The 25355-nt window shown below is 42.0% G+C and overlaps 1 protein-coding gene across 3 annotated transcripts in view; it reads left to right on the top strand.

Annotated features, from left to right (window-relative positions):
* XPO6 (exportin 6) overlaps positions 1-25355 on the top strand; it is a 107147-nt gene that overhangs the window by 55288 nt on the left and 26504 nt on the right. For 2 of the 3 annotated variants that reach the window (XM_032604540.1, XM_032604538.1), the window contains exons 7-12: positions 522-975; positions 4257-4383; positions 9722-9831; positions 18699-18807; positions 20254-20346; positions 21738-21807. In XM_032604540.1, coding sequence (XP_032460431.1) covers positions 522-975; positions 4257-4383; positions 9722-9831; positions 18699-18807; positions 20254-20346; positions 21738-21807 — 963 coding nt within the window. The remainder of the gene's footprint in view (positions 1-521; positions 976-4256; positions 4384-9721; positions 9832-18698; positions 18808-20253; positions 20347-21737; positions 21808-25355) is intronic. The other variant, XM_032604541.1, reaches the window with a different exon arrangement.

Genomic DNA, 25355 nt, shown 5'->3' with positions numbered 1-25355 from the left:
GGTCCTTAAAGAGCTCTGTGGGTTTTATCTGTTGGTATTCAAACTGAGAAAATTTGGAAATATTAATTAATTCTTTTAAAAGTAACTGTGATGAACTCAGTGCATATTAACAAATAATATATCTTAATGAAAAATAACTTTTCCAAAGCAAACAAAAACATTTACTGAGAAGAGCGGCATTACATTTTTGTAAATCTCTTTAATATGTAGCTTAATGATAGATAGCGTTTGCTTTTTCTCTGTTGCTTGTAACTTGGCATGTAACCTCTGGAAAGCTCCGTTGTACACTTGTGAGATAATAAAAGTGAAAAAGGAAAATAACATTCTTTTCAAAATAGTTTTGAATTTGTGAACCCCGAAAAGCGTTCTGGGGGCTCTCAGGGGTCCCTGGACCAAACTTTGAGAACTTCTGCTTTATGCTAATGCTTGGTTTTTTGTTTTTGTTTTTTTTAAGGAGAATTACTTAAATTGGTTTATAAGAGATTTGATAGTGTGTATCTTAAAAGCCTTTTGTGTTTCAGGTGACTTACTGAGTAACCTGTTGCAGAGTCCTAGTTCAGCCAAACTGTTGAATCAGCCAATCCCCATCCTTGATGTGGAGAGTGAGTATATCTGTTCCCTGGCCTTGGAGTGCCTGGCCCATCTCTTCAGTTGGATTCCTCTGTCTGCCAGCATCACCCCGTCCCTCCTTACCACCATCTTCCACTTTGCACGCTTTGGCTGTGACATCCGGGCCAGAAAGATGGCATCAGTTAACGGCAGCAGCCAGAACTGTGTGTTGGGTCAGGAGCGCGGCCGGCTTGGGGTCCTGGCCATGTCCTGCATCAATGAACTCATGTCCAAGAACTGTGTGCCTATGGAGTTCGAGGAGTACTTACTGCGTATGTTCCAGCAGACTTTCTACCTCCTGCAGAAAATCACCAAGGATAACAATGCCCACACGGTGAAGAGCAGGCTAGAAGAACTCGATGAGAGGTAATGAAAACAGGTGTGGCATCGGCTGTGCCCTGAGAATGGGCCTTGACTGTTTATCACGTTGCGCTGCATAGTGTCTGTAATCCTCTTTGGTTTCAGAATCTGGGGCTTCTGGTGAGGAACGGAGAGGTAGGTGTGTACCAGTAAGTCCAAGCTTAGCTGGAAGGGCTAGGGTGGTTAAGGGAAGCGAGTCGAGTTGGAAAAGTTGTGAATTGTGTGAATTGTGTAGGTTGGTTGTCTTCTTTGCCCGTCCACCTCCTGTCCTCCCTTCCACCCTTGTCCGCCCTCTCCTCACTCTTTGCCTGCAGGTCTGAGGTGGTGCAGGAACTGGGACCGCTGCTCATGCGTAGCCGAGCACAGGAGAGGAGGCCCGTGGAGGTACAGGAGTTACACTTGCCCTTCCTTGCTTGGTGTTGCTTGTTGGTTCTTCCTATTTGACTTTTCTCAAGTGAACGTCGTGCAGTGTATAGGAATGTTGTCACTATTGTGAGTTTTACACCGATGACAAGAAAGGAGAGTTGTTAATGGGGCACACACCTGAGTTTCTTGGTTACTGTCCTCTTGAATGGCGCCTAAAATCACTTAGCCTCGCTTTATTAAGGACTCTTAGCAGATGGTTCCACAGTATGCTGAGGCATGGTCTCATGTATATTTCCCTTACAGATGATGTCATTTATGTATCTTACAGCTTTCATTAATATGGTGCTACTGCTGGGTAAAAACAAAAGGGAAAATTGGAAGCTTATATTAAGGACATTATGTTGACTGTTCAGAGACTTTCAAACAGATAAATTGTATTGAATTAGTAAATATTTATAGATTGCCTGGCAGCAAAAGTTGTTAGTATTTTCATCAATTTTCCTTGGCTTGTTTTTGTTGTTAAGCTATACAGAGTTAAGCCATTTCTTTTTCTTTAGAGTAAGCAGCAGGATATAAAGTCAGGTGCCTAAAGTTAAGACAGTTTTAGTGCTTTCTAAATTTAGCAATTTTAATAAGTTATTCTAAAGTTGGAAAAATTGATACATGAGATTACTTTGGTTTGGTTCATTGTAAACAAGCTTTGTGTGAAATTTTCTTTGTATAATCACAAAAGAACTCATAATCTGATATGGTAATATGTTGGTTTTATTTTTCATTATTTGGTAATAGCTTCCTATTTGAATTCAAAAACATCAGCATTCAGACACACAGCTTATATGTTTATATCCTTTCTAGCTTTGGTTAAGAAAGGCTGTATTTTCATATGTTTAAAAAAATCACGACAGTAACCCAACTGCTTGTACCAACCATCAGATATCAGTTGTTCTGACTTTTACTTGTGGTGTAATGTTTGTTATGGCTTACATTTGGGTGGTATAAAAATGTCATCATGGATGATCTGTGTTCTGATTTTGTTACGTGTAACTTTTGTGCTCTTGGTTTTATATTTTAATCCTATGCTTCCTATTGCCCTGTGAAAGCTGAGAGGTGCCTGGAAGCAGAAAGGTGACATGAACAACACTGTGTGCTTGCTTCCTGTCTCTTGGGTCCCTTACCACTAATTCTAAACAGCTAAGTCCATTCTCAGTTGTTTAGGAGCTGCTTAACCAGGTTTCTTCCTCTCTTCTCCTCTACTGCCTTTTTTTCTAACTTTCTACTGCTCATTAGCACCTGTACCAGAAGGTGGGCAAGGGAAAGAAAATGAGGTGAAATAAAATTGGAGTTTTAGCTACTGAACAGTCTTGCTTGTATTCTTTAAAAAAATTGGGTTGGAGATTCAAATAAAATTGAGATTGTGTGGTATTTGACCCATGACTTCTCCTTATTCTTTAATGGGTGGTAGGGAATTGAGTGCATCTTCCTAAAGAGCAGCAAACTGGTTGATGTCTTTGAATAACCACATAAAAATGTGTAATAGGCTGAGCGAGGAATGAGGAGTTCCTGCTCTTGAGTATTAGTGATTGAAGGCCTCAGAGAAGTTTTTTTGTACTTTCCTATCTCTAAAAACAGTTGATTAGTGCCTTACTGTTTTTCAAGTATTTGACCCCATGATCCTTATCAAACAAATTATTATTATTTTTTTAAGCTGCAAATAAGCTTACCTGTGTGTGGCGGCCACACAGATTGGCTACCCTCAGGGTGCTAGGTCCCAGGGACAATATGGGACGTTTTATTTATGGGCCAGTTTTGCTCTTCTGAGGAGTAGTCTTATTCCCCTTTATTATCTCATACATCTTTGCTTTAAAAAAAAAAAACGAACACAGCTTTTTGCAGTTAGGAGTTTCAGAATTGCTTTTAACCATCATTCAATATTTGGCTAAGGCCCAGTGTATCTTTTATCTTTTTTAATCTGTCTCTGAAATGTGGTTTATGGAGGTATGCCCATCTCATTTTCTAATCACCTTTTGGTATTTAGGAGCTTAAAATGACAGTTTCTGAAATGTGAGAGTGATGATGTGCTGTGTATTCAATAACAAAAATATCTTATCCTTGCAGCTGTGACCCACACTCTTCTGTGAAATGATATTTGAATACAAATGAATTGGGAATTCACTGTGATGTGAAAAGAAAGAGCACTGGATTGGGAGTAGATGGTAGTCCCATTCTTCTGTGAGCTGGCTGAGTGACCTTGGGCCAGTCACTTTATCTCTCTGGGCTTCATCTCTAAAATGATGCATCAGTAAATTGTCCTTGAGTCTTGTCCAGCTCTAACAGTCCTCCTCCCTTAGATTTGAAATCACTTTTAGAATGGATTGGGACGTGCTATGTTTAATTAGCACCAGGAGCCAGAGGGTGGGGAAAAAACATGAACATGAGGTTGCAAGACTGAATATATCTTACCTGGATGCCATCCCTTTCCTATAGCCTTGTTTTGTTTTGGGGTTTTTAGCACATTTGTTTTAATATTTTGGCCTCCTAGCAAAGAAAACCAGCCCTGCAGACTTGCCACATTGAAATGACAGATCATCTGCCCATGGACCTTTTGAGTACCATTTCCTTTCACTTTAATTGGGTCATAACACTGAGTTAGAAAATATGAGGACGCTAGCTTATAAGATGCCTTACCTAGATAGTGTCTGAGGATTAAAGTTGCTTTTCTGCTATGTTTCAGGTGGTAATGGAATGAAGGGTTGCCTGACCTGTAGGTAATTGTTGCAGGCCTTTATATTTTTAACTGAAAATATATTTGTTATAAATCTGTATAGTTTTGTACTGAAAGAAATTTGGATTGAATTTGAGTTCTCTTCTAGGGAGGTGGCCGAGTTTCTCATTGTCACCTTTTGTCTTCTTGTCTTCTTTAGCTACATTGAGAAGTTTACTGACTTTCTGCGGCTCTTTGTGAGTGTTCACCTAAGAAGAATCGAGTCCTACTCCCAGTTCCCCGTGGTGGAGTTTTTGACACTTTTGTTCAAGTACACATTTCATCAGGTAAAGCACTGGAACTGCCCATGTCTATCCCTTGCCACTCAAAATGTCTACTTTGTTATTTTCAGGAGAAAGAACTTCTTTATTTTATTTGTCAAACATTTATATAGTGCTTACTATATGAAGATTAACACATTTATCCTTCATAACAACCCTATGAGGTAGGTATTATTATCATCCCCATTTTACAGATAAAGAAACTGAGGCATAAAGATAACTTGCTGAGGGTCATACAGTAAGCGGTGGAGCCAGGATTTGAACCCATAGAGTCTGCTTTTAATCACTGTTATGTTGAAGAAGCAAAATACAGAAAAAGTCTGAAGTTAGGGCCTTTAGTTCTAGTCTGTAACTGTCACTAAGACTACCCACAAGGACATTGTAAATAGTGACGTTCTCAAGAGTTCAGTTTTGGTGGATCCAGTTGTTTCCCCCATTCAGCAAACGTTTTTTGAGCTCCTGTTGTGTTCCAGGAGTGAGGCCTATAACCCTTGTAAACAAAGTCCTTGCGTTCACTGAATTTGCATTCTGATGACTCAATATTTTTTCTTTCTATATGTATTTTAGCAGCTTTATTGAGATAACATTTACTTACTGTGCAATTCACCCATTGTAATTGTACAATTCAGTGATGTTGGTAGATTTATAGACGTGTGCAGCCATCATCAGAGTCCAGTTTTAAACATTTCTGTCATGGCCTATCACTTGTGCCCATTTGTGTATCTTTTTAAAATAAGCTTTTTGGGGAGCTCCCTGGTGGCCTAGTAGTTAGGATTCGGGGCTTTCACTGGTGTGGTCTGGGCTCAATCCCTGGTCGAGGAACTGAGATCCCGCAAGCATTGCAGTGCAGCCCCCCCCCTCCCCAAAAAAGCTTTTTGTTGAACTATCACACACGTATGGAAAAGCACATAAATCATACATGTATAGCTTCGTGAGTTTTCCCAAAACGAACAAGACATGTGACCACCAAAGTCAAGAAGTAGAACATTACCAGCACCCCCAGAAATCCCCTCATGTCCTTCATCACTCCCCTCCACATCCTCCCCAGAAGTAACCCCAGACCTGACTTTAATATCCCAGATGAGTTGTGTCTGTTTTAGAACTTCTCTAAATGGAAGCATACAATGTAGATTTGTCTGACTTTTTTCATTCAACATTATGTTTGTGAGCTTCATCGGTGTTGTGTGTGGCAGTAGTTTGTTCTCATTGTTTTATAGGAAGTCATTAGAAAAGCCACTCCACTGCTGATTTGGGCCACTTCCAGTTTTTGGTGGTCATGAATCACGTTGCAGTGAATATTCTTGTGCCTGCCTTTTGATGAACATACGTAGCTCTTTCTTTGTATGTTGGTATATTACCAGGAATGAAACTGCTGGGTCAGTGAGGGCATCTGATTTTACAAGCAGTCTTTTTTGGTTGTTTCAGTCACTGATGTTGTAACTTAATGAGGCTAGAGGAGAGGTAAGGGTGGAGGCTGGGAGGGGTGTGTGTATGTAAAAGGGGATTTGGAAGGGTGCGGATGGAGGAGGAGGATCAAAGGTTAAAGAAGTGACACGATGTCTGATAGAGGGGCCTGTGAGTGCAGAGCAAGAAGGAAGCACGGTGATCTCACTAGGCCTAAGAAGGGATAGAAGAGGTGATGAGATATAGGAGGGTGAGGATGTAGGAGAGAAGCATCAGAAGTGGGAGAGATTTGAGATGGATCTGGAGAAATCTTAAAGGGGACCAGGAAAAAAGGAAGGATTTGATAGATACCTTTGAATAAGTGCAGCAGAAACGAACGAGAGATAAGGAGCCAGTGCTGGGGGCAAAAGGAAGGGTTTGTTTGGGAAACGGAATGAACCGTCTTCCGATTTTGCTCCCTGTGTAAAATGGGACCTTTTTAGTATACGTGGTGTAGAAGAAAGCTAAAAAGTGCTTTGAAGTATGCATGTCTGATGCTTCTTCTTTGGATGTGGACCCAAAAGTTCTGTGTTTGAGCTCTGGTTATTTCTGTTAGGTCTCTGTCCTTGGATAAGTCTTTTAAATTTCCTAGGGAGATAGACTGCAGTGGGCATCTTTCGGGTCTTTCCATATTCATCTTCTATGATTCTTTACTAGAATCCTACGGGTTCATTTTCCATTGAACCGAGAGTGGTGGTTTTATATATTTATATATGTTTTAATTACATACTGGGAGAAGAGATAGATTGGTCATGAGGCAAACAGCAAGCTTCTGTCTTCCTCCCTCCCCAGCGGGTCACTGTCAGCTGAGCTCCCTGTGTTCTGCTGGCCTCCTGTGTGAGGACTTGCATTTCTGGGTGCAGACTCTGGGCTGTGTGGGTTGGTGGCCTCGAGGTGCAGGGAGAAGCCGATTCTGAGCACTGGCCAGAGGGGCAGGAACCTGGAAGGGGCTCTGGGGGAAGCTGCCCTTTGCTGGAGAGGCAGGGAGGGAGAAAGCTGGCAGGGCACACTCTAGGCCCAGGAGCTGGTAGTAAAAGATTTCTTTAGGATAAGGTTTAAGAATAAGAAATTAAATTGCTCTCAAGAGAGAGCTTTAAGTTCTCATCTGTTCATTAACAGCATGTTCTTCCTTTATCATAGCTAAGTTCTCTGTAAAGTGGGAAAATGTGTCTTTTCTCTTGTTTAGAGGGTTATTCTCAGTGTACTTTGCCTTTTGTTCCTACAATTCATGGAAATATTAGTCCTGGTCAACATTTTTTTTTTAATTTATTTATTTAATCTTTGGGTCTGTTAGGTCTTTGTTGCTGTGCATGGGCTTTCTCTAGTTGTGGTGAATGGGGGCTACTCTTCATTGCGGTGCACAGGCTTCTCATTGCAGTGGCTTTTCTTGTTGAGGACCATGGGCTCCAGGCACGTGGGCTTCAGTAGTTGTGGCTCGCGGGCTCTAGAGCACAGGCTCAGTAGTTGTGGCGCACAGGCTTAGTTGCTCTGCAGCATGTGGGATCTTCCCAGACCAGGGCTCGAACCCGTGTCCCCTGCATTGGTAGGCGGATTCTTAACCACTGCACCACCAGGGAAGCCCCTGGTCAACATATTTTTAAAGAATAGTAATAAGATGTAGATGGTGGTAGTATCTTCCTGTAACCATTTCCTCTCTTCTGTTTATTTTCCTGCATTTTTTCTTTCACCTAAGTGTCCTGCCACAGCCACTAGTGCTCACCAGGTGTTTGCCTCCACCATTGCTGAGCCCCTGAGGTGTCTGTATAAACATATGGTTTCTGTCTTCCTGCTCCTTCTCTTGCTGTATCATTACCAATTCCTTCTTGGTCTTGCAGTTTCCATTTTGCCCCTTCTTCTTAAAACATGCCTGAGATAGTATGGCATGGGGGAAGGGTCTGGACTGGGGGAGTCTTACGATCCACAGTCTAGTTCTGTTTTTGTTCTTTATCTTGTCACCTTGGGCAGATGACTTGACTTGTGGTTTCTTTATCTGTGAAATGGGAGGAAGAAAGACATCTCTCCGCTTTCCAGGACTGTTGTGAAGATCAACTAGACCTATGCAAATCAAAACAAACCACTTGGAGAGAAGAGTAGTATCATTAGTTTTTTAAAGGAACTTGCCAGGATCTTTAGTGACTAACCAGCCCTGGAATCTGAAAAGTAAAAAATCTGAGTATGGGTACATTTTAAAAATGGGTCCATGAGGGCTCTGCAAAGTTGTATGACTCCAACAAAAGTGCAGTCAGCGTATTGCCTTTATGACCTTAGCAATCTGTGCCCAGAGCAATTGTCAAAGGCAAGACTGTGGGCAGTGCATAAGGCCTCACAGTGGGGCCTGTAGAGATGGATGTGAATGGTAGTGTTTCAGGTCCTGCAGAGGGTGTATTTGCCCAACTTTTTTTCCAGCCTTGAGCCACACAGTAAATCCTCAATTCAAACGCATGAGAAAGACATGTATAATTGTAAACTACTTTGACATAGCCATAACACTTGGATTTATATGGTGGCTTTTCTCAAAAGCACCTCCACGTGCATCGATCAGTTATATTTTTTGGTGAGGGATCTGGTAGGTATTTATTTTCAAAGCAAGGAAGGGCGGCTGGGTGACCTCCTTACTGGAAGCACAGCAAGCCAAAGCCAGGACAAGACTACATCTCCTGGCTGCAAGTCAAGTGCCTGTCCACAAGCTACCCATATTATTTCCACACGGCTTATTGTTTTTTCTGCTTATTCTTCTGGTTCATTTCGTGTTCTGAGGATGGCCCTGCCAGTGGTCCTGATTGAGCTGTAGCAGTCCAGTTCCAGAGCTGCCCTGTGGCTTGTGAGTGGGGTCTGCCACACTTTTTAAGTTTACAGTTTTTCTGTCTCAGACTCAGCCTGGGTACACCACCACCGTCATTGGTAGTTATCTCTTGGACAGATTCCATACATGCCCTTGTAAACTTCTGGATTTCTTTGGCCCAGAGATGGAAGGAAACTGACTCAAGAAGATGATGGTATTATTTCTTTCCATATCTGATCCTGCCATCAAATATGTGGTTCAATGAAGTAATCACAAGTAAAGCCAAAGAGTTCTTGTAGGTAGCAAGAATTTGAGTGGATATATAAGGGATTGGGGGGCCACAGATGAAACTGAATATGTGTGAGAAGGACTAGATGTTGGAGAATATAGTGCTTGGATTTTGCATGAAATAGAATCTCAAGGCTCTTGAGAAAGTTGATCAGTGCAGTGGTCCAGGCACTAGGACCCTAGCTCTTTTCTCCTTGCTTTGTCTTTATCGACACCTGGTAAGAGGTTGCTATTAGCCTGTTTGACACATCTACTTTGCAGATGAGCTAAAGCCTGTAGGTCAGTCTTAACGAGCTCATTTTCAATCTGTTATGTAGGAAGACTGCAGATGTTACTTTCCTAATGTTCAAATGTGTAAACTTGTCACTTTGGAGCCACTGAAACTTAGTTTTGGTTTTGTAATAGTATGTAGTGGAAAGAGCATTGGCTGGGGTTAAATGGACCTGTTCCTACCCCTGACCTTGAACATATCTCTGGATCTCAGTTTCTTTTTCTCTAAAACAGATTTGAATTGGATGATCTGTAAGAGCTGTCCGCATCACAGTCTCAGACTTTAAAACAGGTGTTCGCTCGGCTTATTTTGTAAATTGGTTTGCCCTGCATAGTACAGTATCTCCTTAATGATGTGTTCCATGGTACCCTTGTCTTGTTAGGTTCAACAGGGCCCAATCGTGAAGACCGAATAAAAGACACCAGTTGTGGTTACCAAGAAGCCGAGGGAACCTAGGCTTATGGTTGTAGCATTCTGGTGTATGTAAACACTGGTGGGTGTGTTTCTAAGGAGTAGTTGCATTAAGTAATTTCATTGTCTGGATTTCTTTTGCACCATAGCCTACTCATGAAGGTTACTTCTCTTGTTTGGATATCTGGACGCTCTTTTTGGACTATCTGACAAGTAAAATTAAAAGCCGTCTGGGAGACAAGGAAGCAGTTCTCAACAGGTAAACCGCAGAAACATTTATAAGTAGAAATAAACATTACTGTCAGTTTTTCTTGTGGCCTAAAGAGGCAACCATGCAGTCAGACCTCTTTAGTGAAACTGAGTCATGTAAGCTGTTTAGGTAGTAAAGCCATTGAGCATTTTCTTCTTTCTTCCCCCTAAATATCTCATTTTTTAAAAATACATTTTTCTGGTTAAAAAAGTAATATGTATTGTTAATTTTTTAGGTATGATAATGTTTTTGTGGTCCCCATCCTCCCCCATGGCCCTTATTTTAGAGATACAACCTGAAGTATTTATTGGATAAAATGATATGATATATGGGATTTGCTTTAAAATAATTCCCTGGGGGGCTTCCCTGGTGGCGCAGTGGTTGAGAGTCTGCCTGCCGATGCAGGGGACACGGGTTCGTGCCCCGGTCCGGGAAGATCCCACATGCTGTGGAGCAGCTGGGCCCATGAGCCATGGCCGCTGAGCCTGTGCGTCTGGAGCCTGTGCTCCGCAACGGCAGAGGCCACAACAGTAAGAGGCCCACGTACCGCAAAAAAAAAAAAAAATCCCTGGGGATAGAGGGGGAAGTGGGTTGGCCATGTGTTGATAATTGGTGTTGAACTTAATTGATAGGAACTTGGGGTTCATTATAGCCTCACTCCTTTTGTATGTGCTTGAAAATTTCCCAAATAAAGTAATAAATACTTGTCAGGAAAAAAATATTTATTTTAAAAACTAGCAAAGATAGAAAAAATCAATAATCCCGCAATCCAGAGATAGTCATTTTTGTACTTCTAATTTTATTTTAAAAAACAGAAAATGGGGAAATGTTTTTTTCCCCACGTTTCTCAAGCCCATTTTTTCTTGTTTGCAGGCAGAAAGTATGGTTCCTGTACACTGTGGTCGTTATATATCTAATTATTTGAAGCTAATATATCTAGAATGCTCAGCACATTACAGATGCTCAGTAAATAGTATTAGTGGTTGATGGTGGAGATAGTGAACGCCCCTCCCCCAGAAATGTGCCAAATGGAGGTGGTGAGGAGACCCCCCAACTGGGGAGAGTTGGACTGAGCCTCCAAAACCCTTTCCATTGCTGAGGTTTTATGCGTTTTTAAAATTCGAAACAGTATTTGCATTCCAAGTTTAGCATTTGCACTTTCATTCCCAAAACTATTTTTGTGATTGCAAAATAGCTTCCAGCTTGTTATGGTGTCAGGTCACATGTGGTTATGGGTAGTTTATTTGTGTGTCAGAAACCTTCTTACACAACAGTGGATCCTGTTTTTGGTGAATTTGCCCACTGTGAGTAATTGTGTTGTTGAATGAGATTGTTCAAAGAAAAGACACTTCCGCCAAATTCTCTTTCTTGTATGCTGAGCAGTTGCATCCTTTGGTTCTGGGACTGTGCCTGATTTTGCTATATTTAAGTGGTAGATATTCTTTCACATATCTCAGGCTTGTTGGAAGAATAAACTGAGGACATGATTAATATGAAAATGCTTTTTAAAGCACAGTACAAATGTGCTTTAGGTGTGGAGAATATGGTTCCATTGAGAAAATACATACTTGTGCAGACTGTTGCACCAATAGAAGGAGCAGTGGTGCAGTTTAAATTTCTTTTCTGCTTCATGGCAGCAGTGTTACTTTTGGTCAAGTTATATGGTAATCACATTTCCTCTTGCAAAATGAGCATACTAATACTGATACCTCTTTTGCAGAATGGCTAGGATTCAAGGAAATTGTATATAAAATACCTGGCACACTATCGATCACGTATTTGGCACTCAATAAATGGACATAGTAATGACTACACAGTAATAATAAGTAATAGAAGATGTTGCTGTTACTTGACTGAGGTGGTGACTGTGGCGTTAAATGACAGGGTCCCTGGATAGCAAAGACTTTCAGCCCACTTGCAGATGTTGTCTTGCCTGCCTAGGCATCTGTCATCTGTTGTCACGGTTGTCAGTGGTTCTTGCTGACCACCTTAAACACTAGGGGTGGGATGATTTGGGAAATTGGGATTGACATATATACACTATTGATACTGTGTATAAAATAGATAACTAATGAGAACCTACTGTGTAGCACAAGGAACTCTACTCAGTGCTCTGTGGTGACCTAAATGAGAAGGAAATCCTTAAAAGAGGGGTTATATGTATATGTATATACACTCATGTATATGTATACATATATACAGCTGATTCACTTTGCTGTACAGTATAAACTAACACAATATTGTAAAGCAACTGTACTCCAATTTTAAAAAAAAGCACTAGGGATTTTTCTCATTGATCATTTGATTATTATCCTAAATAAGGCTTTCTAATTTTTCATGACTTTTTTTTTTTTAAACATACATGTATAACACTTTTATGCCTTTAAAAAACAAAAAAAACCCCAAACCTTCAAAGCTTGTCTGGTTTATGCTGTTAAATGGTAACCATCTTCTGGGGAACTGCTTGTCAGTCAGACACCCTCTAGTGGTCTAAGGTAGTAGACTACAAAGAAGGGTGTAGTCTGCTGAGGTGTGCAAACAAAATAGTTGAACTTTAACTTAACATGTTTTTCCTTTCACCTCTTATGCTTACACAATTGTGCACTGAAAAAATTTTATTCTTAAAATTTATTTATTTATTAAAATTATTTATTTATTTTTTTTTTTTAATTTTTTTTTTTTTTTGGTGTGTGATACGCGGGCCTCTCACTGCTGTGGCCCCTCCCGTTGCGGAGCACAGGCTCCGGACGCGCAGGCTCAGCAGCCATGGCTCACGGGCCCAGCCGCTCCGCGGCATGTGGGATCCTCCCGAACCGGGGCACGAACCCGTGTCCCCTGCATCGGCAGGCGGACTCTCAACCACTGCGCCACCAGGGAAGCCCTAAAATTATTTATTTTTAAAATAAATTTATTTATTTATTTTTGGCTGCGTTGGGTCTTCGTTGCTGCGTGTGGGCTTTCTCTAGTTGCGGCGAGCTGGGGCTCCTCTTTGTTGTGGTGCGTGGGCTTCTCATTGCGGTGGCTTCTCTTTGTTGCGGAGCATGGGCTCTAGGCATGTGGGCTTCAGTAGTTGCAGCACGTGGGCTCAGTAGTTGTGGCTCGCGGGCTCTAGAGCACAGGCTCAGTAGTTGTGGCGCACGGGCTCAGTTGCTCCGCGGCATGTGGGATCTTCCCGGCCCAGGGCTCCAACCCGTGTCCCCTGCATTGGCAGGCGGATTCTTAACCACTGCGCCACCAGGGAAGCCCTGAAAAAATTTTAAATGAAAGCTAAACCACTGCTCTAGGTTATATTAGAGATCCCAATATATTAGAGATACACTGTTTTGCAGAAGCAACTGATAAAGAGCACTGGCTACAGATAATTACCACATTCATTTTAATGAAGAGCATGTAAATGCAATCAGATGTTTTTCAGCTGAGAAAATGTATCTGAAAGAAGTTGGGGGACTTTTGTGGCTTGAGCCAGAATTTCAGAAGCAACTGATCTTGCAGGAAGTAGTCAAGAATGTTTTCTTGGTATCTTAAATGTAAAACGTAGGTGTGGTTAAGTCACAGAGACAGCATTCAGTTCCTGTCCCTTGTGGTTTAAAGGTTTTGTATCATTCATCACAACAAAGTGATAGGCATTGTAGGCTATGAATTTAGAAGCACAAATGTACATGGATTTATTTTTGGTCCTAGGAGCTTGGAAATTGGAGCTCTGCATGTTCCTTGTTCAGTGAGGATCCTCAAGAGTTTCTTGGTCAGAACTGGTGGGGACTTAGAGAACTTGAGTCCCAGTGTTAATGGAATAAATGTTCTGTAACATACCCAGCTGAACAAAATTGCTAATGGGGTTTACTGTTCAGGTTTGCCATTTTGAATCTGTGGTGTGGGAAGACCTAAATTCAGTCTCCTTTTCTCCTCTTTGTACTGTGGGAATGGTTGTTCCTACTTTACAAGTTGTTGAGCAAATTAAATGAACCAGTGTGTGTAAAGTACCTTGGCTGACTGTAGGTGTTCAGTAAATAAGTATTGGTTCTCGTCCCTTTTCTCTCTCTCTCACTCCCTTCTCTCTATGCTTGTCAAGGTGAAGGGAGACACCTGTGTAGAAACTTATTTTTACAGGAAGATGAGGAAACCTGAAGTGAGTTAAGCAACCTGAAGTTATTGAGTCATGTCCTGTGAACCCCTTTGTCATGAAAGTACTGGCAAGTGCTGGCCGTAGACCTGCCAGGGATTCTGGGTGACTTTCAGTTGGACTATAAACAAATGTGGGTAAGCGTGAGAAAAATTGCTGCCCTTTTTTTCTGAGTGGGTTTTTCTGCTAAATAGAGAGGAAGTGCCATCGTGACACATGGCATTTTGATACGGTTAATAGAAGGTATTAACTAGGGTTGTACCAGGGCTTCAGTAGCTTTCTAGCTCTTGCTACGAGAAATTCATGCTGTTGACTGCCCCAGAGAGCAAGGGAATAGAATCTTAGTTATTTCATTGAGTTGAAAAAGCTATCCAGGACTATGCTTCAGTGCTTCATAGTTATCTGACTTGTAGTTTTGTTTATTTATTCCCTGTGTGTTTATTCATTTGTTTGTTCTCTTGTTCTTTCATTCATCATATGTTTGCAAACACCTACTATGTAGTCACCTTAACGTGTATAATTTTATTTAACTCTCAGAAGAAGTTGAGGTGCTTTTGGAATCACATTTGTGGCTTGAGCTACCCAGGTCTATAGGTGTATTTACATTGTATATTTAACCATGTAATGCTATAAGTTTCTCTCTGAGCACTGCTTTAGCTTTATCAAATTTTAATATGTTTCATTTTCCTTTCCATTCAATTTAAAATATTTTGTAATTTCTCTTGAGTTCCTCTTTGTTGTTTGTTTAATTTCCAAATATTTGGGGATTTTCCATATGTCTTCTCATTATTGTTTTCTAGTTGATTATGATCTGCAAACACATTTTGGGTGATTTCAGTTCTTTTCAATTTGTTAAGGTTTGTTTTATGATCTAGTCTTCTTGGTGATTGTTCATTGTGCACTTGAAAAGAGTGTGCATTCTGCTGTTGTTGGGTGGAGTGTTCTAGATATGTCAGTTAGGTCAGGTTGGTTGATGGTGTTCTATATGTTGTCTTTATCCGGTTTGTTCTATCAGTTACTGAGAGAGAGGTGAATTCTCCCAGGTATAATTGTGGATTTGTCTACATCTCCTTTCAGTTCTATCAGTTTTTGCTTCATTTATTTTGAGACTGTTGTTTCACACAAGTTTAGTTTTCCTTTTCAATGTATCTATTGAGTGTTTGACTATAGCTCTTTATGTGAGTTTTTTAAGTGGTTGCTCTGTATATTAAAATACATATACGGGCTTCCCTGGTGGCGCAGTGGTTGAGAGTCCGCCTGCCGATGCAGGGGACACTGGTTCGTGCCCTGGTCTGGGAAGATCCTACATGCTGTGGAGTGGCTGGGCCCGTGAGCCATGGCTGCTGAGCCTGCACGTCCGGAGCCTGTGCTCCGCAACGGGAGAGGCCACAACAGTGAAAGGCCCGCGTACCGCAAAAAAAAAAAAAAAAAAAATATATATATATATATATTTAAATTTTCAAGTTAACATACTACCACTTCAAGTGTGATATAGGAACCTCATCACCATATAGATCTTTTTGTCCTCCCTTCTTTGTATTGAGGTTGCCATATATTTTACATCTGTGTACATTGAAAACCCCATCAGACAGTGTTCTGTTTTTGCTTTCATCCAACATCCATATTTTAAAGATCTTAAGAGAAACAATAAACAGTCTGTTGTATTTACCAAGAGATTTGTCAGTTCTCTTGCTTTCCCTTCATTCTTGAAGTTCCAGGTTTCTTTTTCATTATCCTTTATCTTCTATTTTAATCAGCTCGGGGTGCCATAACAAAATACCACTGACTGGGTGGCTTAAACAACAGAAATTAATTTTCTCATACTTCTGGAGACTGGAAGTCATGGATCAGGGTGCTGGCAGATTTGGTTTCTGGTGAGGGCTCTCCCTGGCTTGCAGACGCTGCCTTCCCTCTGTGACCTCACATGGCCTCTCTTCTGTGCATGAACAGGGAGTGGGGAGAGTGAGCACACTCGCTCCTACTTCCTCATGTCTCCTCCTCTTCATATAAGTGGATTAAGGCCCGCCCCACCCTTATGACCTCAGTTAACTTTTATTAACTTTTATAGGCCTTGTCTCCAGTACAGTCACACTGAGAGTTAGGGCTTCAGCGTATGAATTTATTTATTTAAATAAATTGGGTCTTCGTTGGGTCTTCGCAGCATTGGGTCTTCGTTGCTGCACACAGGCTTTCTCTAGTTGCGGCGAGCGGGGGCTACTCTTCGTTGCAGTGTGCGGGCTTCTCATTGCGGTGGCTTCTCTTGTTGTGGAGTGTGGGCTCTAGGTGCTCACGCTTCAGTAGTTGCAGCACACAGGCTCAGTAGTTGTGGCACACGGACTTTTAGTTGCTCCAGGGCATGTGGGATCTTTCTGGACCAGCGACTGAACCCATGTCCTCTGCATTGGCAGGCGGATTCTTAACTGCCGTGCCACCAGGGAAGTCCCTCAACATAGGAATTTTGAGTGGACACAGTTCAGTCCAAAACACCTTCCAGCTGATAGGACCTCATGGAGGATGGTTATAATAGCTGCTTTAAAAATCTTCGATAATTCAACATCTGTGTCATCTGTGATAATCTTGATTTTCTTTCCCTTGACAAATGTTCAGTGTCTCCTTTTTTTTGGTATGTCAGTTAATATTTTGTTGTTTGTTTTTTTTAGGCCGCACCGCGCGGCATGCAGGATCTTAGTTCCCCGACCAGGGATTGAATCCGTGCCCCCTGCACTGGGAGCTTGGAGTCTTAACCACTGGACTGCCAGGGAAGTCCCTGTCAGTTAATATTTGGATCCCTTTACCTGTTGTTCTACCAGCCTTAGGCATGGCTTCCATCTCCACAGTCACCTTATAGTCAAAGATGGATGCTGAATCTAGACATCACACCTATGATTCAGGCAGCAGGAATAAGAGGGAGAGGTTAGACAAAAGAAGCTTTCCCAGAGGTCCCACCAGATGACTTCTTTCCATGTCCTTGACCACTGAGACAACACAGATGATAACTGTGGGAAGCAGCTCCACCACTAGGGCTAGTGGTACAAAGGAAAGAGGTGTTGGTGTCATTAAAATGTCAAATATCAGAGGGACGGCCCCCATGCTGCTAGAGCTCAGATCTCCGAGGAGAGGGTATCACCCAACTGCCACAGGAGCTCAGAGGAGAGGCCCCAGGGAGCTGGGACTTAATCCTTTGAGGAGAAGATGTAACCTGGCTGCTGCTAGCACCTCTGAGAGTTCGTGATGGGGCTGGTTTGGGGAATGTGGAAGCTGGAACCAATTATTACTGCCAGGTGACCATTGTTGGGGTGACACTGGCCAGGACAGCAAGCCCACAGGAAGAATGGGGTCCCTTTGCCCCTCCTTCTGCCTTCCAGTTTTCCTCCAGTGCCCCTGTTGACAGAGCCTAACAGGCAGAGGAGAAATGTGCGTTGTGTAGTCTGAGTCCCAGCATCACAAAACGTGGAGAGTGGACTGGCACTGAGAGCTGAATAACCAGCGTGGCTGGTTTGCCTTGTGAGTAAGATGAGGTCTGAGCTTCTTGTAGAAACATTTCAGGACAGGCAAGCATTCAGGCTACTTGATTTGTTCTTGAAAATTAGTGGTTTGTTGGCCCTTGTGGTAGCAACTGTCACATAGAACTATGGTGTCTTCTGAGTTAGGTTATTATCACATGTGGGAAATATCCAAGCCTAGGGCTCCACATGTTTCTTTGAGAAATTATTCTTAGACACAGATCAAAGGGTCATTGTTCCCTTAGGCTTTTTCCATCTCTCCTTTTAGGTTTTAAGTGTTCTTACAAATTGACTAGAATTGAGGTTTTCTGGAGTGGGTGGAGCAGGCTCCAAGCCTGTTGGTGGTTTATGTGTAGAGAGAAGAACATGACATGTTGAGTTAGGGAGCTCTGGGTTCAAACCAGCTAGCTTTGTGACCTTGGGCAGTTTATTTAGCTTCTGTTAATTGTAGTTTCCTCATCAGAAAAGTACCGATAATACCACCTACCTGTCACAGTTGTTAAAAGGACTGAATCATTGAATTAATAGATATTTATATATAGTACTTACAATTCTCAGGGCAACCACTGAGAAAAAAACTTTAAAAAATTTGGTAAAAGAAATGGCAAGGGAATTAAAATAGCACACTAGAAAATATCTATTTAACACAAAAGGAGGCAGTACTGGAGGAATTGAGGAAGAAAAGATATAGAGAAAACAAATGGCAGAAGTAAGTCCTTCTTTATTGGTAATTACATTAAATGTAAAGGATTAACTTCTCCAGTTAAAAAGCAAAGATTGGCAAAATGGATTAAAAAACATGATCCAACTACATGTTGTTCAAGACACTCACTTGAATTTTAGACACAAATAGGTTTAAAGTAAAAAGATAGAAAAAGATATTCCATGCAAACAATAACCAAAAGAGAGCAAGGGTAGCTATACTAATATCAGACAAAACAGACTTTAAGACAAAAATTGCTACCTGAGGCAGAGAAGGACATTACATAATGATAAAAGGTTCAATCCATCAAGAAGGTTCAATCCAGTATGTTCTGTGCCTGGAACATAGTTAAATAAATAAACAAACACCCCTGCTACTGTTCCACTCTCACATAGCACTTGCAAAACCATAAACTAAGTTTAGTTTAGATGCTTCTTGTGTATGGTGATCCAACACAGACACCATTCCCTTCACAGTACAGGAGGCTTTTTTGAAATCCTAGGCTAAAAGCCTCCTTTCATCTGATGTTGAATTTCTCCCTGCCACATAGGTACGAAGACGCCCTAGTCCTCTTGCTCACGGAGGTGTTGAATCGAATCCAGTTCAGATACAACCAGGCCCAGTTGGAGGAGTTGGATGACGAGACACTGGATGACGATGTAAGCAGCACATCCTAATTGACCTTATTCATTGTCATGCTGTGGTATGAATCGAAATGGAGCCTTGGAACCCGTGGCGTTTTGCTCTGGAGATTATTTTTAAGCCAGAGTGGTCTTATGGTTTGAGTTATGCATTTGAAATTTGTATCCGACTGGTCTCTTTGGGTTCATTAACTGTAAAAAAAAGTTTTACAGGCATTTACCTCTATGGACTAGAGAGGTAAGTAGAGAAAACCATATGTACAGTGAAAAGTGGTTTAGTAAGAACTCTGTATCTACCTCCTGTTTCCCCTGCCTTGCACCCACACTCTGGGCAACAAATAAAAGCTAGCTGGATGCTGGTGGAAATAGTTAAAGAGATACTTAAATGATAAGGCTAGAATGAAAGGATGTCTCTTTTGACTATATATATTTTGTAAACTGATATCTCTTAAAATCAATCTTGAATTTAATAATGCTGGTGTGCCCAACGTTTGTAAGGAAAATGTCTTTAAGGACACAACTCCAGTGTTCCTTTTTCTTAAGCACCATGCATTTAAAAAATTTCACGTCACTGGTATGACTCTCAAAATAACAGCCACTGTGGTGTGGTCAAGACCTTGAGGGAAGCCATATTTGGGTTCAAAATAGCCTTGTACTTGGAATCAGATGGCCTGGATTTGAATCTCTGCAACCCTGGGTAGGAAAGGGGTAGAGGTCTGGTCGCTGAATTTCTCTAAGCTTTAATTTCCTCATCTCCCAAAAGTGGAAGGGTATATCTGAACTGACCTGTGTTGACAGTTAACATGTGAGGGTAGCACATGTGGATGTACTGACCACGTGCCTGGTGGATAGTAGAGGCTTGGTGAATTTTAGCTTCACTTCCCGTTACCTGTTTGATATAGGCCAGTGCATCTCATATTTTAGCCTGGATAAGAATCACTGGGATGGCTTGTTAAATAGACTTTGATTCAGGAGGTCTGGGGTGGGGGCACAGAGTTTGCATTTCTGACAAACCACCAGGAGATGCTGATGCTGCCTGTCTGAGGACCATACTTTGCCTGGCACTGGTGTGGTTGGTTATACTTACATGTGCTTAGTAACGGGCTGTCTCAGAAGGTAATGAACCAATTCCTATAGCTGGGATGACGTAAAGGGGACTTGAGCATTTCACAGGTGGCTTTTTAAAAATATCTTATTCCTATGACAATAGGGAGAAAAGTAGGTCATTCTATGTGGATCATTTGCTTTTTGAGGAAATAGCTTCTTGTGAAATTAATTCATTGGATTAAAAAAATTTTTTTTAGCTTAGCTTTTTTAAAATACCAAATAACCTGGTTCCATCATTTGCTATTTCTTCACATATTTATGTCTGAGAGTGGACTTGAGGTTGAGGACAGGTTGGCAGGGAAGATGACGAGACTCTGCCTGTCTGGGAGAGCTGATCCTTCTGTGTTTGCCCCACAGCAGCAGACAGAGTGGCAGCGGTACTTACGCCAGAGCTTGGAGGTAGTGGCCAAAGTGATGGAGCTCCTTCCCACACACGCCTTCTCAACACTGGTAACTCACCACTTGGAGGGGAACGAAGAGCCTAATTATTTCCCTGCATATAGCACGAGTAGTAAGGCTTTTTTGCTCACCAGTATTATAAAGTGTATATATTTTAAACAATAATAATTACCATAACTGACCCTCAAATTTAAAAATGTTAACATTTCCCCCAGATATTTTAAAATCAACATTTGAAAGCTCTGTTTTTCTTTCCTAAACTCTTGGGTGTAATATGAATTTTACTAATGTTTTCATCAGTAGCTCAGAAGTGGCTAAGCCAAGTGGAAGATACATTTATAAAAATTACATCGTTGAAAAGTTAGCCTTTGTAAAGCTCACTCTTGACAAATGATTTGCTGGGTACTCTCTGCCTGTGTTTATGTGCTAGAATCCTTAGTCATAAGGACTGATTTTATTTACTAAGTGCTGTTTGTTATTTGAGGAGATTTCATTAAGTCCATCTCTCCTCTAGAGGCAAGATAATTTATTAGGGTCAGCTTTGCATTGCATAGCCCAGCTATATCTTGTATTCTCTTATGGAGAGTGCCATTTTATTTTGCCATCTGCCTTTCTTTGGGACCTGTCGTATTAACGTTTTAATTTTATCTTAATGGTGAGTTAGCACCTTTAGAAAGAAAAGGTAGAGCTCTGGTTATAAAGGTCCTGTCTGCTAAATGAGTAAGGCAAACTGACTCCAAATAATTTGGCTGTCTTTTCATTCTGCCATGCACTTTAATAAGGCATATCTGCTATTTCTTTCAAAGGCAGGGTTTTCCTTGGACTTGAACGGAGGTGGGCCCTATCTCAGAGCTCTAGAAGGTGTAGATCATTTGGGGGCTTGATGTCCTCTTTTAAGAACATAATAGTCATAATAATCATACCCAGCATCCAGTGCTTTGTTTAGAAAAAGTATCAAACTGGGGCCTCCCTGGTGGCACAGTGGTTGGGAGTCCGCCTCCTGATGCAGGGGACGTGGGTTCGTGCCCCGGTCCGGGAAGATCCCACATGCCGTGGAGCGGCTGGGCCCGTGGGCCATGGCCGCTGGGCCTGCGTGTCCGGAGCCTGTGCTCCGCAACGGGAGAGGCCACAACAGTGAGGGCCCGCATACCGCAAAAAATAAAAAAAATAAAAAATAGAAAAAGTATCAAAGTGGTGTGTTATTTTCTTTCTTATTCCAAATATTAACTGGTGGTTTCACTTGTAGAATTTGCCAGGGGTGGGAGGTGCTGAAGGGTGCCACCTCTTCTTGGCTGCATATAAAGCTTCCCAGAGAAAAGGTTTTTATCCTGTTCCTCCCCACCATAGGTACTTCTTTCATTGTTGAAATGCTGTTACAATTTGCATTTATGCTGTGTTTTTTTGGTTTTTTAGTTTTTAAATCTTTGTTTCTTTGTTTTCAGTTTCCAGTTCTTCAGGACAATTTAGAAGTTTATCTGGGGTTACAGCAGTTTATAGTTACTTCAGCATCAGGTAAACTGGCTTTTATTTTCTAATTTAATGTTCAGAAAAAATTGGACTGATATTTAATTACTGCCTTCTCTGTTGTCAGAACATGCTTTCTCCACTGCACCCTCCCTACTGCTCCCTCTCTCTCCATTTCTAAACAGGGAAAATTTAAAAAAACACACACACAAAAAGTCATGATTAAAAAGGAGCTTTGGGGGAGGTAAGAGATGAGGCTGTGACCGCATATTCCAAAGAGGCATCTCAGTGAGAGAAAGGAAGCTGGTTTGGAGCAAAGAGGTAGGACTTTTGAAAAACCCTAGTGATTAGAATATTTCTCTTGTGTCCTTTAAGCCAGCTAGTACACTAGAAAAAAATGGTCTTGGACTTTCCTGCGACGGGTTCGTTCTTCTCTGGCTTTTAGAATCAGGAGGACATGGGAGCAACTCTGCGGCAGGTGGACTGGTAGAGCTCACCCTAGGGGATGGTTACCTCTCCTGTGTCAATAGCCCTGACTGTAGTCAGTTGGAAAGATTTTGGCCTGCTGTTGGCAGGTTTCACCAGCTTGGGGTTTAGGGTTAACATCTTTTGGTTATTTTGTTAATAATAATGATAAAATAATACCTTCTATTTGTAGAACACACATTGCATGCCAGGCACCATGTTATTTGCTTATGTTATTTAATTCTCTCAACTGGCCTGTGAGGTGTAAGTACTAATAATAGTTCTCCTGTTTTACAGAAGAGGAAATTAATGTTCAGAGATGTTAGTTTACCCAAGGTCACGTGGCTTGTTGGTGCTAGTACCAAGATGGTATAATAGGGAATGATAGAAAGTTGAATTAACCAAAATCTGACATTCATTCTGCCAGCTGAAAACACACACACACACACACACACACACACACACACACACACACACACACGTCATTTCACACTGCTCTTCCTCCCAGTTTTCCTTACAGGAGTTATGCCTGGCCCTGGATGAGCTTGTTATTTGTGGCAGAGCCTCCCCAAGAGGCTCCTTCTGAGGCTGCCCTTCTTGGTGGCCTGTGACGGCTTGTTTCCATGACTATATTAGCTTCTAAATAATCCACTGGGCCCCAGGAGGTTGATGGGACTTGGCATGCCCCAGCTTTAGGCCCTGATTGTGTAGATAGGGTAAGAACAGCTTATGCAGAACTTTAAAAAGACCACTTTTCAAAGCAAATGTGCCTGTAAAATGCTGTCAGCATTTATGGACATTTGACTGTGTACAAATGCTACAGATGTTTCCAGAAACCATTCTTGGGAAAAATCGTACTATGGTGATCTCTCCCTCAGGGCCACTATTCAAACTAGAATATACTCAGGACCCTAAAGACATTCTTGATCTTAAAAAAAAAAAAAGTCGAGCTTGTATTCCTTTCCCCCAAAATTGACCTTGAGTCAGTGTTAGTAGCTGACTTTTTTTTACATTACATTGAGTCGGTCTTCAGGTGAAAATCTGCAGTGATTCTTAAGTCCTTTTTCTGTGACATAATTGATAACTTAGAGCTTCTTATCTGAGAAGGATACTCGGAATGATGTTTCCCTAAATGGACTATCCTGTGCCTGCTCTCATTGCCGCCCATTTACTGGCAATTTCACAGTGCCCTTGGCTCTTCCAGGTAATTTCTAAACCTCATCCCTAGCACTGATCCCTGGTGCATATACCCCAGTGGCAGAACCTCTCAGGCCAGAGAAATCCTTATTTCCTGTTTTAAAATGAGCTCTCTTATCCATGACAAAGCAAAAGCCAAGTTTCCAATGCAAAGGCTATTAAAAAATGGAAACTCTGAGTACATTTTGTTCCTTGGTTCCCATGGTCATTTACCCCTCATATAACCTCCATGCTATATTAGTCAGCCTCTTACCAGAAACTATGTTCTCTTTCCCCTGATGGGTTATGGCCTGTTCCTTTCATTTGCATTGACCTTCTCCTGGCCTGAATTCCAGAGCCTGTGAGATGGGAGTCTTACTCTTTACTCTGCTTCTGCTGATCCTCCTGCTTCCACTTCCTCAGTAAAGTCCAAGGCAAAAATGCTGTCCCTGTGGTAGGTACATCAGTCACTGTGCCTCCTCCCTTACCCCTGGGAGTCATCCTTTGCCCTCGCTGTTTGTCCCTTTTGTGGTCTGAGAAATCCTCAAAGCCCTGTTGTGCCCCTAGTGCTGCATTTGTGTCCTTATGTGGCCCTCAGGTATCCATTTTGTAGGTGACTGACTTCTGCCACCCCTCACTGAGATCTTCCCTCATTGGGGCAATATTTCTGCTCTAAGCAGCCCTGTTAATTTTTCTGTTAAGCTGTGCAAACTTCCCTGCCTAAGAGATTGCTCCAGCTACAATATATAGATTTTTGGACTTAAATTCTTCTGCTTAGGTTTGTTTATGACTTGTTTGTTCTCTCAGAGTGGAATACCTTAAATGCTAATTTTTATACCTTTATCTCCCAGCCTCCCCCCACCCCCCCCCCCAAAAAAAAAGAAAAGAAAAGAAAGAAAGACCGAATTATATTTAACATTAAGATGTTTCTTTCCAGGGCAGTGATTTGCCAGTGAGCTGTTCTTTGGATGTGGCTTAGGTACATCTAGACAGCTGCAGGGTGACTTGCTTTCTGTAAGATAGGACTTCAGTGTGGCCATATTTTCTACCTCTGAAACCTGTACCTAGCAGTGTTCTCCCCTGCAGGCTCCACTTTGCGGATATTCTATGCTGTTGACTTGAGGAGGGAGGGAACGAAGCCTTAGCCAAAAAGAAGAAAATGTGGGTTGATCTGAACAGCTTTTCACAGTGGGAACTCTAGCCTGCCCCCTCAGGTTGAGGTGTGGTACCCTGCATGATTTTTTGGTGGTGGTGGTAGTGTGTGGTCTCCAGGCTGGGGGGCAGGGGCTGGAGACTGATTTAGGGTACTTACTGCCTTGCAGACGGAGCAGCGAAGAGCCAGCTGCCATTTTGATTAATGTGAACCTTGAATGGCACATATGTTTTAAGTTGAATTATATGGAATTGCAGTTTTGTTAGGTCAGAAACGGTCAAATATCAGCAATCTCATATGGTTCAAACTAATAGTTTAAGACACACATAGCATTTGCGAGCTGTTTTTCATTTTAGGTACTGCTTTTTGTCAGACAAATTAGGGTAGGTTTAGAGGGGAGTGATCAGGATGGCAAGGATTCTCGAGGGAGGGTGACACAGAGAATGGAAGGGGCCCTGGGGTGTATTTCAGCCAAGAGGAGACTGGCAAGAGTGTGACCCCTCTCTCCGTATCTCCTCAAGACTGTCATGTGTCAGCAGGCTTAGGCTTGTTTTCCTCCCCTCAAAGGGCGGGACCAGCGGTAATAAGGAGCAATTATAGGGAGACCCCTGTGTTTTTGACCAGGCTGTCCAAAGATGGAAGACTCCCTCAAGAGGCATTGGGCTCTCTAGTATTCAGTTGAGGTGTCCAGGAAGAGGCTGGAGGGGCAAGGCTGGGGGACGGCCATGCTTCAGATGTATGCGTGGATGCAGGGGCCAAAGGGGAAGAGGGGCAGGCCTGGTCACCATGGCTTTTAAGCTGT

The sequence above is a fragment of the Phocoena sinus genome, chromosome 15, assembly GCF_008692025.1.
Source record: "Phocoena sinus isolate mPhoSin1 chromosome 15, mPhoSin1.pri, whole genome shotgun sequence".
NCBI classification, from domain to species: domain Eukaryota; kingdom Metazoa; phylum Chordata; class Mammalia; order Artiodactyla; family Phocoenidae; genus Phocoena; species Phocoena sinus.
Note: the sequence above shows the minus strand (reverse complement) of the source record. Positions and strands in the feature narration are given on the sequence as shown.